Source organism: Capricornis sumatraensis, chromosome 13 (genome assembly GCF_032405125.1).
Source record: "Capricornis sumatraensis isolate serow.1 chromosome 13, serow.2, whole genome shotgun sequence".
Taxonomy (NCBI): domain Eukaryota; kingdom Metazoa; phylum Chordata; class Mammalia; order Artiodactyla; family Bovidae; genus Capricornis; species Capricornis sumatraensis.
In genome coordinates this window covers 67,253,861-67,270,644 of record NC_091081.1, presented here as the reverse complement: position 1 = coordinate 67,270,644, position 16,784 = coordinate 67,253,861, and the positions used below count along the sequence as shown (strand labels likewise).

General features: G+C 38.5%; 1 protein-coding gene across 2 annotated transcripts in view; it reads right to left on the bottom strand.

The window, feature by feature from the left end:
- Nucleotides 1-16,784, bottom strand: part of ADGRG6 (adhesion G protein-coupled receptor G6) — a 140,849-nt gene that overhangs the window by 36,297 nt on the left and 87,768 nt on the right. For both annotated transcript variants that reach the window (XM_068984880.1, XM_068984881.1), the window contains 6 exons: nucleotides 13,448-13,590; nucleotides 9,168-9,279; nucleotides 7,992-8,056; nucleotides 7,191-7,401; nucleotides 5,654-5,825; nucleotides 3,046-3,186 (listed from right to left, as the gene is read on the bottom strand). In XM_068984880.1, coding sequence (XP_068840981.1) covers nucleotides 3,046-3,186; nucleotides 5,654-5,825; nucleotides 7,191-7,401; nucleotides 7,992-8,056; nucleotides 9,168-9,279; nucleotides 13,448-13,590 — 844 coding nt within the window. The remainder of the gene's footprint in view (nucleotides 1-3,045; nucleotides 3,187-5,653; nucleotides 5,826-7,190; nucleotides 7,402-7,991; nucleotides 8,057-9,167; nucleotides 9,280-13,447; nucleotides 13,591-16,784) is intronic.

Below are 16,784 nucleotides of genomic sequence, written 5' to 3'. Positions count from 1 at the left end.
AACATCCTGTTTATAAGATCAAACTGCTAGCTTTCCTGAAAGAGCTCTGCTATTTCCCTTATTATAATAAATACATTGAAGGAACCTTAGAGCCAATGCTGTAAGATAATGTTCATAAAACTTCGTTCTTGATTGCTGTGACTGATGTCAGCCAGTTAACATCTGAAACAATGCAAACTCACAAATAATATACACTCATAAAAAGCTGCGAGACAGTTAGATCATTTCCCTACCATAAAAAAAAAAAGATGAAGTTGTTTTCCTCTAAAGAAATAACAAGGAAATATGGTGTGAAAAATAAAAATCAATTCATCTTTCAGGTTCATGACAACAGTCTGAGTGTTTACTAGAAGTGAAGTGAGTGAAGCTAAAGTCGCTCAGTCGTGTCTGACTCTGCGTTCCCATGGACTGTAGCCTACCAAATTCCTCTGTCTATGGAATTCTCCAGGCAAGAATGCTAGGTGGGTTGCCATTCCCTTCTCCAGGGGATTTTCTCCACCCAGGGATGGAACCCAGGTCTCCTGTATTGCAGGCAGATTCTTTACTGTCTGAGCTTCTAAGGAAACCTGAGTGTTTACTAAAGTGAAGTGAAATGAAAGTCGCTCAGTTGTGTTTGACTCTTTGCAACCCCATGGACTACAGTGTCCATGGAATACTCCAGGCCAGAATACCGGAGAGGGTAGCCTTTCCCTTCTCCAGGGGATCTTTCCAATACAGGGATAGAACCCAGGTATCCTGCACTGCAGGCAGATTCTTTACCAGCTGAGCCACCAGGGAAGCCTGAGTGTTTGCTAATGTAAACCTAAATATAATTCTACTGGATTAAAACTCCACCAAAACTTCTACCATCTCCAATTGTACACTTGATGGCGTCTGTAGCTACCACTTCAAAGTTAAGGTTGTCAGGAAATCAAATTAATGAATCTGTGCTGCAAAATGCCTGGGAACATTAGGTTATCATCACTTTCTCTTTTCCTTTGTATTTCTTGTTGAACCTCCTCAATTTCTCTATTACAGCTTGTAAATCAGCCCTTTTGGAATAACTATAGGATTCCTTCAATGCTACCTAGTTCTCAGCACCCAGAGTATAGCTTTTTATTAGGTTTGTGTGTTCTCTCTTTCAATAAAGGGGCTACAGTTTGGAGATATCCAGCCTTTCCAGTAAAGAGGAGGTGGGAGAAATTAAAGAGATTGAGACTGACACATATACACTATTGATACTTCGTATAAAATAGACAACTGATGGGAATGTACTGTATAACTCAGAGAACTCTACCTCATACACTGTACTGTCCTAAATGAGAGGGGAATCCTAAAGAGAGGGGCTATGCATACATATACAGCTGACTCATTTTGCTGAGCAGTAAGGCTTCCCTGGTGGCTCAGACAGTAAAGAATCTGCCTGCAATGCAGGAGACCTGGGTTCAATCCTTGGGTGGGGAAGATCCCTTGGAGAAGGGAATGGCTACCCACTCCAGTATTCTTGCCTGGAGAATTCCATGTACAGAAAGGAGCCTGGTGGGCTACAGTCCATGAGGTCACAAGGAGTCAGACAAGACTGAGTGACTAACACTTTCACTTTTCAGAGGTTAATACAACATTGTAAAGCAACTATACTGCAATAAAAATTAATTAATAAAATAATACTCTTATTCTGTTCCCTTCTTGAGGGGAGTACCATTAGAACCTTCCATGTTTTTCAGTCTTCTATAAATTTACTTTAAAAACCAAACATATGTTTTCTAACAATGTCGAGGATTGGGAGATGTCAAAGGATAAGGAAGTGATCACATGAGAAGATGAGACTCAAAATGAAACAGTGACTGATCTTTTAACGCTAGGACTTCCTCCAGTGCCCACCTCTCCTCTCAATGACCTCTTCTCCCACGATTCACATCATCTAAAACCTACTGCATTTTTTTGTGTTATTATTATTTGCTGGGGCTTGGCAGGTACACCTGGAAGCATGTGGGATCTTAGTTCCCTGATCAGGGATTGAACCCAAGCTCCCTGCATTGGAAGCGTGCCATCTTAACCACTGAACTACCAGGGAAGTCCTCTCCTATTATTTTAAAAGGTGCCATTGTTACATGTCTCCAACAACTTTAACAAATGCATTTTTAAGTGTTTGTAGCTATTAAATCCTTCAAAGCAATTGCATGTAGCTACATTCTTAATTTACTCAAAAATTGTACATAGCTTGTTCTTAAAGCATTTGCTGATAACATTTTAAAGTGTTTTGAGTTAATGACTATAAACAGTTCCATGTTCCTCCTTTTACTTCCCCGTAGCCTCCTTTGCCATTCTTCTAAATGTGATGCCTAGCGCAGTGAAAAACATTTCTACTGACTTTGAAACTTGCAGCTCTCTCTTACATAGGTCACACTGTTTAATATACACAGGTATCCTCAACATAACAGGTAAAACTTTTATTGACAGGGCTCAGTGAAACTGCTCAAAATGAGCTGTACTTTCAAAGGCAACCAGAGGTCATCAGTGTTTGCTGGCAGGGGACTTTCTAGTATTTGGAAACGATGCCAATAAAAATGATAATATGTGCTCAGCACAATGCCACGCTACTCGGGGGATGTGGGAAGGCCAAAGGCCATTTGAAATACTAATGGGAAAACTGATTAAAGCCAAGAATGCTGCTCATTATGTAAACAGTGCTTCCCGCTGAATCAAGAAAAAAACCTTTCCTTTGGCACACAATTTCTTTAACTCTGAAGATCTAAATTGCTGGAGAGCATAAAATACTTAACAAAAGAAATAAGAAATAATAACTTCTCCACAAATTCCATTTCTAATTGCATCATGCAAGTCTTAATCCGATTTATTCAAAAAACTTAAATGAACACATCTTATTAATAAGCATATGATTACCAGAAATAAAGTATTTAGAGTTATGTTAAATAACTTTTTAAAATACAGTAGATTAATTTTTCTATACTTTTGACATATTTTCAAGAAACTTGAACTTTTATCTTTCATTTTAAGCAAGGAAACTATTTCTGATTGAAAAATAGTAAGTTAATGAACACTTACCTGGAAAAGCCCAGTTTTATTGAAGAAAGTAAATTGTGCTCTTTTAACTAATACAGAATCTTCTTCACTTAGGTTCTCAAGTAAGTTCGGAGGCAAAATGACAGAAGCCAAAGGATCCATTTGTCCACTCTTAAAATCCATCTGTCACACACACAGACACCAGTTGAGTAATTATATTTAAATTGCAATGATAACTTTACTCCCTAGGACAGTAACTGCCGTCATCAAGACTCAGCTTCGTCTCCTCTTTACCTCCACCACAGTCTCTGCCCTCAGTATGAGTCCCTTACAAAGGCCTGGATCTTATTCGAGCTTTGCAAATGTGGCAAAACAAGAAATGTAGAGTTTAACTCAAACCGAGAACTCTACAATCAGTTGACATTTTCAAGAATAAAGATTAGATTTGCACTTAATAGATTTTGAATTTTTCTCAAAACACACTGTGAAAAAATAACTACCAGAAAAAAAAAAAAAAAGACTGGAATTCATTTGTTTTATTGCTGAGAATGAGTATCTTTTCACTGAGGAAGCAGCTGAAGTTTTATGAGCGTTCTTGGGTATCATTTTTCCTGAACCCACAGATTACGCCAAAGAGTGTTTTCCTGCAAATGGACCTGAAATGAGACTGACGCTGACTGCTTTTTAACTCTTAAGATGTGAAACAGAATTACTCCAAAAGAGCCTCTGGTCCAAAGCAGAAAAAAAGTTCTTCCTTATATCCAGATTTTTAAATATTCTATCTTGAATTATCTCCACAGTTAAGAAGTATGACATGCCAGCCACTTAGGTGTTCTCCCTTGTCAAGGATGATGTTTCAATCATTTCATTTGCCTATGTGGCTAACACTGTCTAGTACATAAGAGGAATCTGACAATTATTTGCTGAAGTGTCACTTGAACAAGTCAGAGAGGATCTCCATTAATCTAGCCCTGAATTTCTTGTTCAGCCTCATTTTCATCTGTCATTCTTAGCCTTCTATACCTGGAGAAGGAAATGGCACCCCACTCCAGTACTTTTGCCTGGAAAATCCCATGGACGGAGGAGCCTGGTGGGCTACAGTCCATGGGGTCGCTAAGAGTCAGACAAGACTGAGTGACTTCACTTTCACTTTTCACTTTCATGCACTGGAAAAGGAAATCGCAGCCCACTCCAGTATTCTTGCCTGGAGAATCCCAGGGATGGGGGAGCCTGGTGGGCTGGGCTGCGGTCTATGGGGTCACACAGAGTTGGACACGACTGAAGCGACTCAGCAGCAGCAGCAGCCTTCTATACCACTGTTTCTCAAAATACAATCCTCAGACCAGCAGTACTAGCAAATACCTGGGAACTTGTTAAAAGTGCAAACTTGAGAGATCCACTCAGGACCCTAAATTAGAATCTCTGGAGATGGGACCTAGAAATTTTTATTTGTTTATTTTTGGCTCTGCTGGGTCTGCATTGCGGCGCAGGCTTTCCTCTAGTTGGGGCAAGCAGCGGCCACTCTAGTGGCGGTGTGTGGGCTTTTTGCGGTGGCTTCTCTTGGGTTCTTTGGTAGCTCAGACGGTAAAGAATCTGCCTGAATGCAGGAGATGCAGGTTTGATCCGTGGGTCGGGAAGATCCCCTGGAGAAGGGAAAGGCAACCCACTCCAGTATTCTTGTCTGGAGAATTCCACGGACAGAGGGGGCAAAGAGTCAGACACGACTAAGCAGCTTTCACTTTCCACTTTCTCTTATTGCGGTTTCAGTAGTTGCAGCACATGGGCTCAGCAGTTGTGGCTCCCGGTTCTAGAGGATAGACTCAAGAGTTGTGGCACACAGACTTAGTTGCTCTGCGTCATGTGGGATTTTCTCAAACCAGGGATCAAACTTGTGTCTCCTGCATTGGCAGGTAGATTCTTTATCACTGAGCCACCAGGGAAGCCCCAGCAATCTGTTTTGGTAAGTTCTCTAGGTGGTTATAATGTAACAGTTTGAGAAATACTGGCACACCATGCATCTTCCCATCTTTGGGTCCTTAAAAAGGTCTTTCTTCTGACTACAGGAAAGTGAAAATCGTTCAATCGTGTCTGACTCTCTGCAACCCCATGAACTATACAGTCCATGGAATTCTCCAGGCCAGAATACTGGAGTAGAGAGACTTTTCCTTCTCCAGGAGTTCTTCCCAACCCAGAGATCAAACCCAGGCCTCCCGCATTACAGGTGGATTCTTTACCAGCTGAGCCACAAGGGAAGCCCAAGAACACTGGAGTGGGTAGCCTATCCCTTCTCCAGGGGATCTTCCCGATTCAGGAATCAAATCGAGGTCTCCTGCATTGCAGGTGAATTCTTTACCAACTGAGCTATCAGGGAAGCCCCTTCTTCTGATTAAACTAATCCCGTATCCCACTCCCAGTGGGGTGGTACTCCCTCATAGTTTAACATTTAATTCCACTATCACCTCCTGGAGAAGGTAAGCTGAAGGTATACCTCCTGTCTGAGTCCACATGGCTTATGGCTACCGCTGCTATTAATCTTAGTCAGCCTTGAGACTTACCTTCCATCCCTAGAACCAAGATCTCCTTGCCACAGCAATTAGCAGAAGATCAGAGATTTTTGTCTAATCGATTACAGAAACCACTAACTTATTACCTGGAAGTATGATTCATTATTGCTTGGAAGACCAATGCTAAAATTTGAAATTTCATTGGTCTCTGGGGACACAGATGATACTCCAAGAGCCAGATTCCGAGTTGTGATATTCACGTGTGTTGTGCTCTGTAGGTCTATCTTGAAGGCCAATTCATCAATTGTTTTCAAAGCTCTAAAGAAATGACAATAGCACTGTTAAGGAACACATTTTAGGTACCTGCACACATGTGATTTCCTGCAGGACAAAATACAAACCAAATAAAATCATCCTTAAATCTTTTGATCTTAAAAAAATTTTTTTTGACCTTAATATGAATACCCATTAAATTAATGGCCTCATATCGCAATAATATCAGTTAAAACAATGAATTCTAGAGGTAAACTTCAAGAGAAATATATACTTTAGGGAAAAGCAACAATAAAGTTATCCTAAACAAATACTCTGTGTTTTAGGTATTTTAGCCTTTCTTTCCTCATGCAAAAAATTCTCTTCTTACTTTATACTGAGTGAGAATCAAAGGAAATAATATGATAAAAGTATTTTTTGAATTGCAAGACCCTGTAAAAAAAAGTTTGTAATTATTTTTGCATAAGGTAAGTTAGAGAATGCATTATAACAAAGAAAATTTTCATCAAAGAAATTTGGTTGAAAGAAAATAGAAAGGAAAAATATCTCAGTATTCATGCATACTCAGCTACTGAGTCATGTCCTGCTCTTTGTGACCCCATGTACTGCAGCCGACCAGGCTCCTCTGTCCATGCAGTTTTCCAGGCAAGAATACTGAAGTGGGTTGCCATTCCCTCCTTCAGGGAATCTTCCTGACCCAGGGATTGAACCTGCGTCCTCTACATCTCTTTCACTGGCAGGCAGATTCTTTACCACTGAGACATCTGGGAAGCCCAAATATCTTAATACTAACACATTAAATGAAATAATTGGATATAAATTGAATTATGTAAAAATAGGTATATTTCACCCTTCCCTAGGCATTTTCATTTCAGAAGTATAACAGTCACAGAGTAGTGGCTGTTTTGTGTCACAGTCCATGGAATAGTAGACAGCAATGACCACATTATACCTAAAAGATGTGAGCTGAATGTTTGCTAAGTATCTCCTTTGCAAGCAAAAAGTAGTGTCATAAATTTATATACATATATAAAATATATATAATATATTCCAAATATAAAATTATATTTATGCTAAATATATAAATATACACAATTTATCTTTTGAATTTACAGCAGTTAACATTTTTCAGATGAAAAAAATGAAATACCAATAATGTCTTTCTGGGACTATTTACATTACCTAGCCAGGTGGGCAATCCTAATCAATTTGTAAATTATTTTCTCAAAAAAAACCCAAAACAAACAGAATTTTGAAGAATTTTGTGAGTGATTTGGAAAATATCAGTGGATCTTCTAGAGATTTAAATTATGAAAGCTGGGCACTGAGCATTCAGATTTTTGAGAAACTACATAACAACACCTGTATCCAATAAACATTATTCTCTGGAAGAAAAACACACAGACTTACTCAGAAGATGACTCAAGCAAATCGCTGTCTGGGCTGGTTAAAATATTAGAAAATATATTCATTAAGGTTGAGCCAAGCGTTATATCAATGTTTTCTTCTTTATTTACAATCCTTTTGACCTGTTCTACGATGCTGGTGATATTGGCGGAGCTTAATGTCTGCCCGTCACTGGTTAAATTTAAAATCTGATTGGCAACTTCATTTGCTTCCCCTAAAAAATATGACAGAAGAACAACATACAGTTTTACGTGTGTATTCTGAGCAGTTCTAGAAATCCGAAACATAGTATAACATTTCACTTCACAGTAAAGCAGCAAATCAGGTTCCCTGTGTGTATCCCTTAGCATGATTTTCACAGGACAACAGTATTTCTTTACACACACAAACTAATTTCTCTCTTTAGTGAGACACAAACTGTGCTTATAAGCAGCTTAGGTAAATAACTTGCAGGAACCAATATTCACACATAGTTCTACGTGAGATGCCCACAGAATCACTAAATAAGTATGTATTTGCTGCTTAAAAAAACACACACACACAATCTTAATTTACATAGTCTCTTCTCCAAAATTGTCTTACTATTGTTATCTACTACAGAATAAGTATAACAGAAAGTCAGAATGAGCAAAAACAGTATTTTCTACTTTAAGTGAGTCAAAAAATCATTTGCTTAGCTTTTAATATCACAATGGTATCAGCACGTGATACCACAGAACAGAACATCTTCCAAAGAAGATGAAAACCCTGAAACTTGAGGTCATCTTATTTTGCCTTGGAGAACTGAAGACATCTCTCACTTACTTGAGCAATTGGAGATATCGGGAGGCCCCCAGTAGGCTATAGAAGTGTTGACAGAGTCTTTATAACTATAAAACAAAAAATGTAAAAGGTTTCACAGACATGACATTATAGCTGACAAAAGTAGTTAATAATAAGCTTTAGAATTTCCCTTGATATCTAGGTAAGTTTCATTTGAAGACTATAACAATGGACATAAAATTCATATTAAAAGTTCTTATTGGGGAAAAAAAATCAGGCACATGCATCAGGGGAAAAAAAATACTAGCAGTAGCCTATATCCTAGCGTAGGCTCCATCAGGTTACTAAAGTTAAAAGCATAGTTGTTAACATGGATCAAGCATCACTTTAAGAACGTTCTAGATAAAATCTCATTTTGATTTCACATAACTCTGTAAAGCAGATTACAATCCATGTTTCATAGATGAGGAAACAGACTTAGATAAATCAAGGACTTTTCCAAGGCAGGAAGAGGCAGAACCACAATCCAAAGCCAAGTCCCTTTCTTTCCTCTCCACCACTTGTCAAACCCAGCAGTGGTGGCAAAGTATTTCTACACGGGCAGTTTCAGTGTCTGAATTTCCCTGCAAGAAAATTCTCACTGAAGGTGGGGTGGAGGGTGAGGAACTGGATTTGACTTATTCAGTGAATCCTCTGTTAACCTGTCTGAGGTTTCCATTCAACAATCAGAGAAAAATCCACACCCTGCCAGTCTCCACTAGCAGACTGCCCTAACCTGGATCTTGTCTTTCTTCTTTTTGATTTCTCTTTTACCCTCCAGTGATGACTACTCCAAAGATTTAAAAAGACTCCGCATGTCATGTCACGAATATGCAAGTCATGTCATGTAAATGTATGTCATGTCATGTCATGTATATTCATGTCATATCACGTATATGCTGGTTCTGTTCACCAACTTTGCTCTAGAACTTCCCTCTGGTTTTCAAATTGCTCCATCTTTCTTTGAAGAAGGCTAAATTAGCATGTTGCTTAAAGAGAAAAAATTGCTTTTCTTGGTAACCTACCTTCCTCATCTTTACCTCACATGGATTTGACGTACAAAGAGATTCCTGTCCTTCTTTCCTATTAATATACACTGCATGGGATCTATGGAACAGCGCCTATAACTCTGGAAAGCAGGTACATGGAGTTTGCTGGCAAGAGTTAAGAAAGTATTACCATGTTCGTGAAGCAGAGAAGCCCTGTTTCTCTGGACAGGGCATTCTGTATTCAGAAGGTTGGATGCTTGGCCATTTATAGCCTTTGGGTTCCTCAACAGAGTGACATATACCTATGTGAAAATAAGACCCAACATGAGAAATATTAATCTATTTCTTGAAATTAGACATGCAAGATGAGAGCAAAACAACAATGTTGGTAATTAGGTATTTATTCCATGCAATACTAAAATAACAGGTTTTTATGTTCAGGATTTATAAAAGTTTAGAAGCTATGAAAAATAAACATTAGCTGCATTTCATATTTAAGACTGTATCTTAAAAATCATCAAATAAAAACATATACTTATGCAAGTATAAAAATGAATCAGACAATATTACTCCAACATAAGTCCGTTTGTAGATAAAACTATTAAATAGTTGTTGTTTAGTTGCTAAGTCATGTCCAGCTCTTTTGCGACCCCATGGAGTATAGCCTGCCAGGCTGCTCTATCTATGGACTTCTCCGGGCAAGAATACTGGAGTGGGTTGCCATTTCCTCCTTCAGGAGATCTTCTCCTGCAGTGGCTGGTGGATTCTTTACCACTGAGCCACGAGGGAAGCCCCTAGTAAACCAGATTTATTGGGAAATGAAAAAAACTGACATAAAATGAAAGCTATCCTGAAAAATTCAAAATGTAATTTAATTTGTTTCAAAGAAAAAGCCTATAAAATAGTGCCTCAACAGTGTTGCTGTTGAGTTGCCAGCACGTTTTATAGAAACAACTTCTGATTGCTCTGAAAGCATGTTTCATCTGGCAATTTGCTGGGGGAATGGCAAGAAGATAGCTGTAGGCCACACATCTTGCACACACACCTTCACCTCAAATCATCCCACTTATTGTCTAAAAACTGTCTGAGTGAGAGCTATGACATAAATAACTCAGACTTTACACTTTAAAAATATAAAAATAAAATCACTATATCGATAACAACAAAATCTCATATTTCAGTACTGAAAAATAGCAAGTTACACAAAGACTACCGGAAACCAGTAGAGTAGTTACCAGTTGAACATTTAAATAACTTTTCTATCTATATTCTGAGCTTTTCTTTTCCCAATTGGTAGAAATTTTTCTATAGAAGCAAGGTCTGCTGCATTGCAGGTGGATTCTTTACCAGCTGAGCCACAAGGGAAGCCCAACAATACTGAAGTGGGTAACCTATCCCTTCTCCAGAAGATCTTCCCGACCCAGGAATCGAACTAGGGTCTCCTGCATTGCAGGCAGATTCTCTACCAACTGAGCTATCAGGGAAGCCCTAAGGATTTCCCTGGTGGCTCAGACAATAAAGCGTCTGTCTATAATGCGGGAGACCTGGGTTAGATCCCTGGGTCAGGAAGATCCTCTGGAGAAGGAAATGGCAACTCACTGCAGTATTCTTGCCTGGAAAATCCCATGGACAGAGGAGTGTGGTAGGTTACAGTCCAAGGGATCACAAAGAGCCGACTGAGTGACTTCACTTCACTTTCTACAGAATAACAATACAATATGGAATTTAAGTGGTATAGTAGCATCGTGCTCAGTCCTGACTCTTTGTGGCTCCACGGACTGTAGCCTGCCAGGTTCCTCTGCCCATGGAATTTTCCAAGCAAGAATACTGGAGTGGGTGGTCGTTTCCTCCTCCAGGGGATCTTCCCAACCCAGGGATCGAACTCCTGCACTGGCAGGCAGATTATTTATCACAAGCACCACTTGGGAAGCTCTGCTGCTAAGTTACTTCAGTCGTGTCCGACTCTGTGCGACCCCATAGATGGCAGCCCACCAGGCTCCCCCATCCCGGGGATTCTCCAGGCAAGAACACTGGAGTGGGTTGCCATTTCCATCTCCAATGCATGAAAGTGAAAAGTGAAAGTGAAGTTGCTCAGTCGTGTCCGACTCCTAGCGACCCCATGGACTGCAACCAGGCTCCTCCGTGCATGGGATTTTCCAGGCAAGAGTACCGGAGTGGGGTGCCATTGCCTTCTCCATGGGAAGCTCTAAGTGGTATAAATTACACATCCAAGTGTGCAGAGAGAGCTGTTCAGGGATTCCCCAACCTCTGAGGAACAGAGATAAGGCTGGTCCACATGGGCTCCTTTGTCACACACAAACTACATTCATTAAGCTCCTTCTTCTGTGGAGACCCCTATGTGTGAAAGGGGAGCCTTTGTATTCTACTCATCCCCCTGTATCCTCGAGCACTGGTTCCAGAAAACACATTCCTCTCCCTGCCAGTATACTGATACCTGAGAAAGCTCATTTCCCTTGTGTAAAATGTAGTAACATTTGCAACAACCTACGTACATCCTCCTGTATACTTTATATCATCACTAGATTACTTACAATAATAAATACAGTGTAAATGCTATGTACATAGTTTTAAATACAATGCATACACTAGGTAAACAGTTGGCCAGGCACGGCAAATTCAAGTTTTGCTTTCTGGAACTGTCTGAATTTTTCCTCCCAAATATTGTCAATCCAAGGTTGGTTGAACTACAGATGCAGACCCCATGGAGACTGTGTATGCTGACACATTAGAGATGAGGGTTTCCTCAGAGAAGCAAGGATGCCTGCTTCCTTGTTGCACTGCGATTCTGGCTGCAGTCATAATCATGCTTTTAGAGGCTGAGGAATATCTGCTTCACTCACTTCAACTTCCTAAGTGTGTGTCTAAGGAAATGTGTCAAAGTTTCCCTTTCTTTTGAGCTCTACTAATTCACCTAATTAGCTGTCATCATAACATTAGAACGACTGCTTTACTTTTTGTTATCCATGTTTTTGATCCATTTATTTTTCTCAAAGATGCCCATCAAGGGGCATTCATTTATTTATTCATGCATTTAAATGCTCAGGAATGTGCTGGTTGCTGGGAAGGAGGTGGGAAGTGAGAGTGTTAAGAGAAAAATAAGATGTATTCTCAAGCCAGAGGAAATTTCTGGTTAAAGGAAATATATACGAGAACACAAACAAGTCCAGTCAAATTCAAGTTTTCTATATGGATGGTACTTTAGGTCTGTGGACAGCACGAGGTGGAGGCTCCCAGGCAGTGATAGCTATTTGTACATAATGATGTTAGAAAAGGCTTCACAGAAGAGGTGACTTTGGGCTGTCCTTCATACCATGTAGGTGATCATCAGGTGGGCAGTGAGAGGGGAGGAAAGAAATGTGGGCAAAGAAAGAAAAGAGCACAGCACGTCTGGGGAAGTGCTGGTGGCACCACGCCTGTGGCTGGAGGTTAGGATGTGAGTGGCGTCCAGGTAGGAAACGGTTAGGCAGGTAGAACAGGGAGAAGGAGTCCAAAATGGTGGTGGCCACAGACAAGGAAGGGAAAAGCCCGCGAAAATGAAACAAAAGAAGGTCCGAGGACCGGAGTGAGGACCTCAGGTAAAACAAACAACACTCCTGGCCGGCCCAATTTACATAGGACAGGCCCAGGGAGAGAGAAACATATAGAGGAGCCTGAGCCAGCTCTCTCTCTCTCTCCCGCGCGCTGGGGCGCTCTTCTCCTCGTGTCTTTAGATCAACGTGCCCTCACGCCTCGAAGATGGATTTCCCTGCTATCTTCTAAATAAAATAGAGCCGTAACACTGAGCTGTAACACTGATTTGTCTAAGAGCTATAACACAGTCCATTCGAGACCTGAGAGCTATAACACGGTCTATCCGAGACCTGAGAGCTGTGATACGCTGAGGGGGCTTTAATGTCCGTCACTCCAAATCTTTGTTGTGACGAGACAAAGAATCGAGGAACATACACTTGCATGACAAAAGCAATCTGGGTTTGGGATAATTCCCAAATTTTTGGTCTATTCCTGCATAGATGGTGGTATCATTAACAGAGACAGAGAACATAAGAGAAGAGGGTGTTTCATAACAAGAAATTGTCTTTTATAAGATTTACTTTATTGGAGATCCCATATGCACATACACACACTCTCTTTATTCCTAAAGTTGAAGCCAACTCTGGTCAAGGTTATCTTGGGATTTTGCTCATATTCTTAGTATTTTTACAACAGGTTCTTAAAATAGGGTATCAAATTCCATCTGCCTCTTTCATTCCCTTGGATTCATAGGTATCAAGGTGCTGTCTTTTATGCTAACCTTGTCACGCATTTGTTAAAAATGTCACCAACATCATCAGAAAAATAGCTTTAAATAAGTAAACACACAAAGGAAGAATATTTTTGTCGATTTTGTTTCAACTTAACCTGTTCTATAGTCACATAAATACATATAATAAAACAATTAAAGGCACTTACCCAGTTGTCTCACATTCACTGTATGTAGCCTCAAGCCCTCATCCAGGGACTCATTATTTCTTAAAAGCTTCTGCTGAATGGTTCTTCCTTCTAAAGTGGGATTGTTGGTAGCATTATAAACCAAAAGGGCCAAAATCACCAACCTAGGAAAACAATTCAGATAGAATTGTTGTTGCCGTTGCTGACCAGTCAGATCATTTTTTGGTGGAAAAACAGAACATTTGCATATGGTAGTAAGAGGGTAACTGTGAAATGTTGAGATTTAAGAAATACATCAAAGCATTCAAAGACTTCTGTCCCTGTAAAATTATAATGCTAAAAAAGTGTTTAAAACTTGTAACCTTAAAAAATCTCAATATGAACATTTTAAAGAATACTGCATGTATTATCTATCTTATTACCCCATTTCTTTTAATAAATATTTAATATTTTATAGCATACATGCAAGAAAGAGTCATATTTGTGGTTAATTCTATACTGTTTCTTTACAGTCAAAAACAAAGTTATTTAAGAAAAATTAGAATTTTAACTAATCTGATTAGACAATTAACTTTTAAATTACTATTATTATTTACTAATATGTTGCAAGTTTCTCCAGAATTGTGATAAAATGCTTTTCTATCTCCATGAATCATTTACTAGTACTCTGTACACTGAAAAGTTACAAAATAAGTACTTGAAATTCACTCAGTAATTGGCTGGCATGTTACTGAAGAAGTTTATATATTGCTTGAACTGGCTTGTCTTTAAAAAGAAAGCATCTCTATGGGAAGCAGAGATATATATCCTAAAACACCTACCAAAACTCTGGTTCTACAATTTAAAGTAATATAATTTCCTGTTCACTTGCAATCACACACACAGTCAAAAGGGAAAGCAAAAGATGCCAAAGTGAACCCAGTAGCATTGTTTCTGAAATAACTATGAAGTCCTCAGAGGAGAGGCAGTGGCATATTTGATTTATGAAATACTATGGGTATCAACATAAATGAAATAAAGTAGTAACATATTTGTGACGCTAAAAAGAAGAAAAATAACTGAAATCTTTAATATTCAACATTAGGTGAAATTTTAAAATAGCCCTATTTTCCCCCTAAATATCTGTGCTTCACAATTCTCATAGTTTACTCTGAAGAGCTATTTATCTCTAAAATCACTTACTGCTTACTGTTCATATAGGAGTCATATTTTAGGATGAGAAAAACACAGATGTGAATATAATGTTGAACTGTTATAATAATTTTTAAATGACCTATTAAAAAAAAAGTATCCCTTGATTAAATTATTATTGGATGCTAAACTTCGCCACTCCAGTAACTGAGAACTTAAGAGCTGGCAATGTGAACTTTTATTTTCCTTGAATATTGAGAAAACAGTACGTTTTGGATGGTACTGACCCAAATTCAGCAATTCAAGAATGACTATGCATTTTCACTTCTTATCTGTGTTGTTTCCCTCTCTCATCCTGGAAACTGAAACTATTTTACAGTTCTGCAAAATCCAGTTCTATCTGTTGTTACTATCAGTCATTCTTTAATTGAATAAATCAGTCTCTGTGGCTCTGGTTTCCTGTCTGTCTAGGCAATAGATTATGATAGCATTATCTAAAGCTAGGGTTTGTGTTAGGTGTTACAGTTCAATTGAAAGGAAAGGTTGGGGAAAAAAAGAGTATGTGTAAGACTAGTAGATTGTAACTTTGAGAAAACCTATGAGAGATCACAAAGGTTCATCCATGAGCATAAAAGCAACAGAGAGCAGAAAGGAAAGATGGAGATAAAGATGGTAAGAACAAATTTTAAAGCAATGCCAGAAGCTCATACCAAAGAAAAACAAAATGTACGGATTTTCCCATATACACTCTAAGTTCATTCTCCCTATAATTTTTTATAAAATTACCCATTGGCGTTACAGACAGGAAACTGAGATTCCACGAATTTAAATGTCTTTCCAACAAGAGTTTCTAAGGCGTGGACATATACTCATGATGACTGATTTTAGTATCATCAGGGAATAGAAGAATCACAGTAAATGGGACCAGAGCATGGGAGTATGAAGTCAGAAATCTTGGCTTCTCACATTGGCTGGTTGATGTTGGGCAATTTATGTGGTCTTAGTTTTGTCATTGGTTGAAAGGGCAGGACGTTACCTACCTTATCTATGTCGGGGGTAACTGGTAGAGAGAAGCAAATGAGCCAATGAATAAGACCGTGCTTGGAAACATGAAGTTTCCAAGGAGATGCTGTGATGAAGGTTATAAAGGTGGTCAGGAGGAGGGTGATAATGCTTTCAAAGGGCATGAGTTTAATATATTTTATACTTCTGGAAAATGTTTTATTTGGTTGTTCTCATCAAATTGCATTATTAGAATATGAGTTTGAGTCCTTTGAAGAGGGTATAGCATTGGAGACACTTTGAACTAGGGCTGCTCCGACTGCAAGACAGAGTGTCCAGCAAAGTTACCCAGATAATTGTGGATCCATTATTCCAGGTTCAATATGATCTAGCAGTAAGGTTTGGAGAAGAATTTATTTGGCTAAATCAAGGAGAAAAATCCTGGTACCATCAAGAAGATAATGTTAAGATACATTAAATACATTACTCTGATCTTCAGATCATAAAGAAAAAGGAACAATTCTAGAAAATAAACAATAACTTTCCCTAATCAGATGGTCCAATCCAGTCTGTTGAACATACACAGAAATGGTAAATTTGAAATATAATCTTAAAGACATGTGTTTTTCTAATGCATAGAGAAACGTGTGTTTTTCTAATGTATTTTTCTGAATAGAAAAAGAAAAAAATAAGAAAACTCTCTGGTCAACTCTCATATGAAATTTTATTACTAGCTTCTCTTATAAGAATATATGACCTGGAAAGAAATATATTCCATCTCTATAGTTGTAAATACACATATCAATTCAGTCAATTGAAACTGAGTAAGAGATGTAAACTTTTGCATTTCAGCTGACTTTTTTTATTCTGTGGAGATGCAGTATACGACCTGACACGACTTCATGTATTTTCCTTGGGAGTTTACATTGTTTTTTTTACTACATAGCACTCTTGAACAGTTGGTTTTTAAATGCCCACTATTTTTATATGATGAACATATCTATTAAATTACCTGCTTGCTTAAGTCATGACCTTGATATAAATTTAAAAATGAAGACTTCAGAAAATTAGCTGATGGCTTTGAATGCTGAAAATATTTCAGCACCTATTACCCATATTATTAGATGCTACTGTACATAAGTACTTTACTTAAAATAACACTATAATTATTTTTTCTTTTTTGAAGGTCTATGAAATTTCAAATAACAAGTAATAGGTTATCATA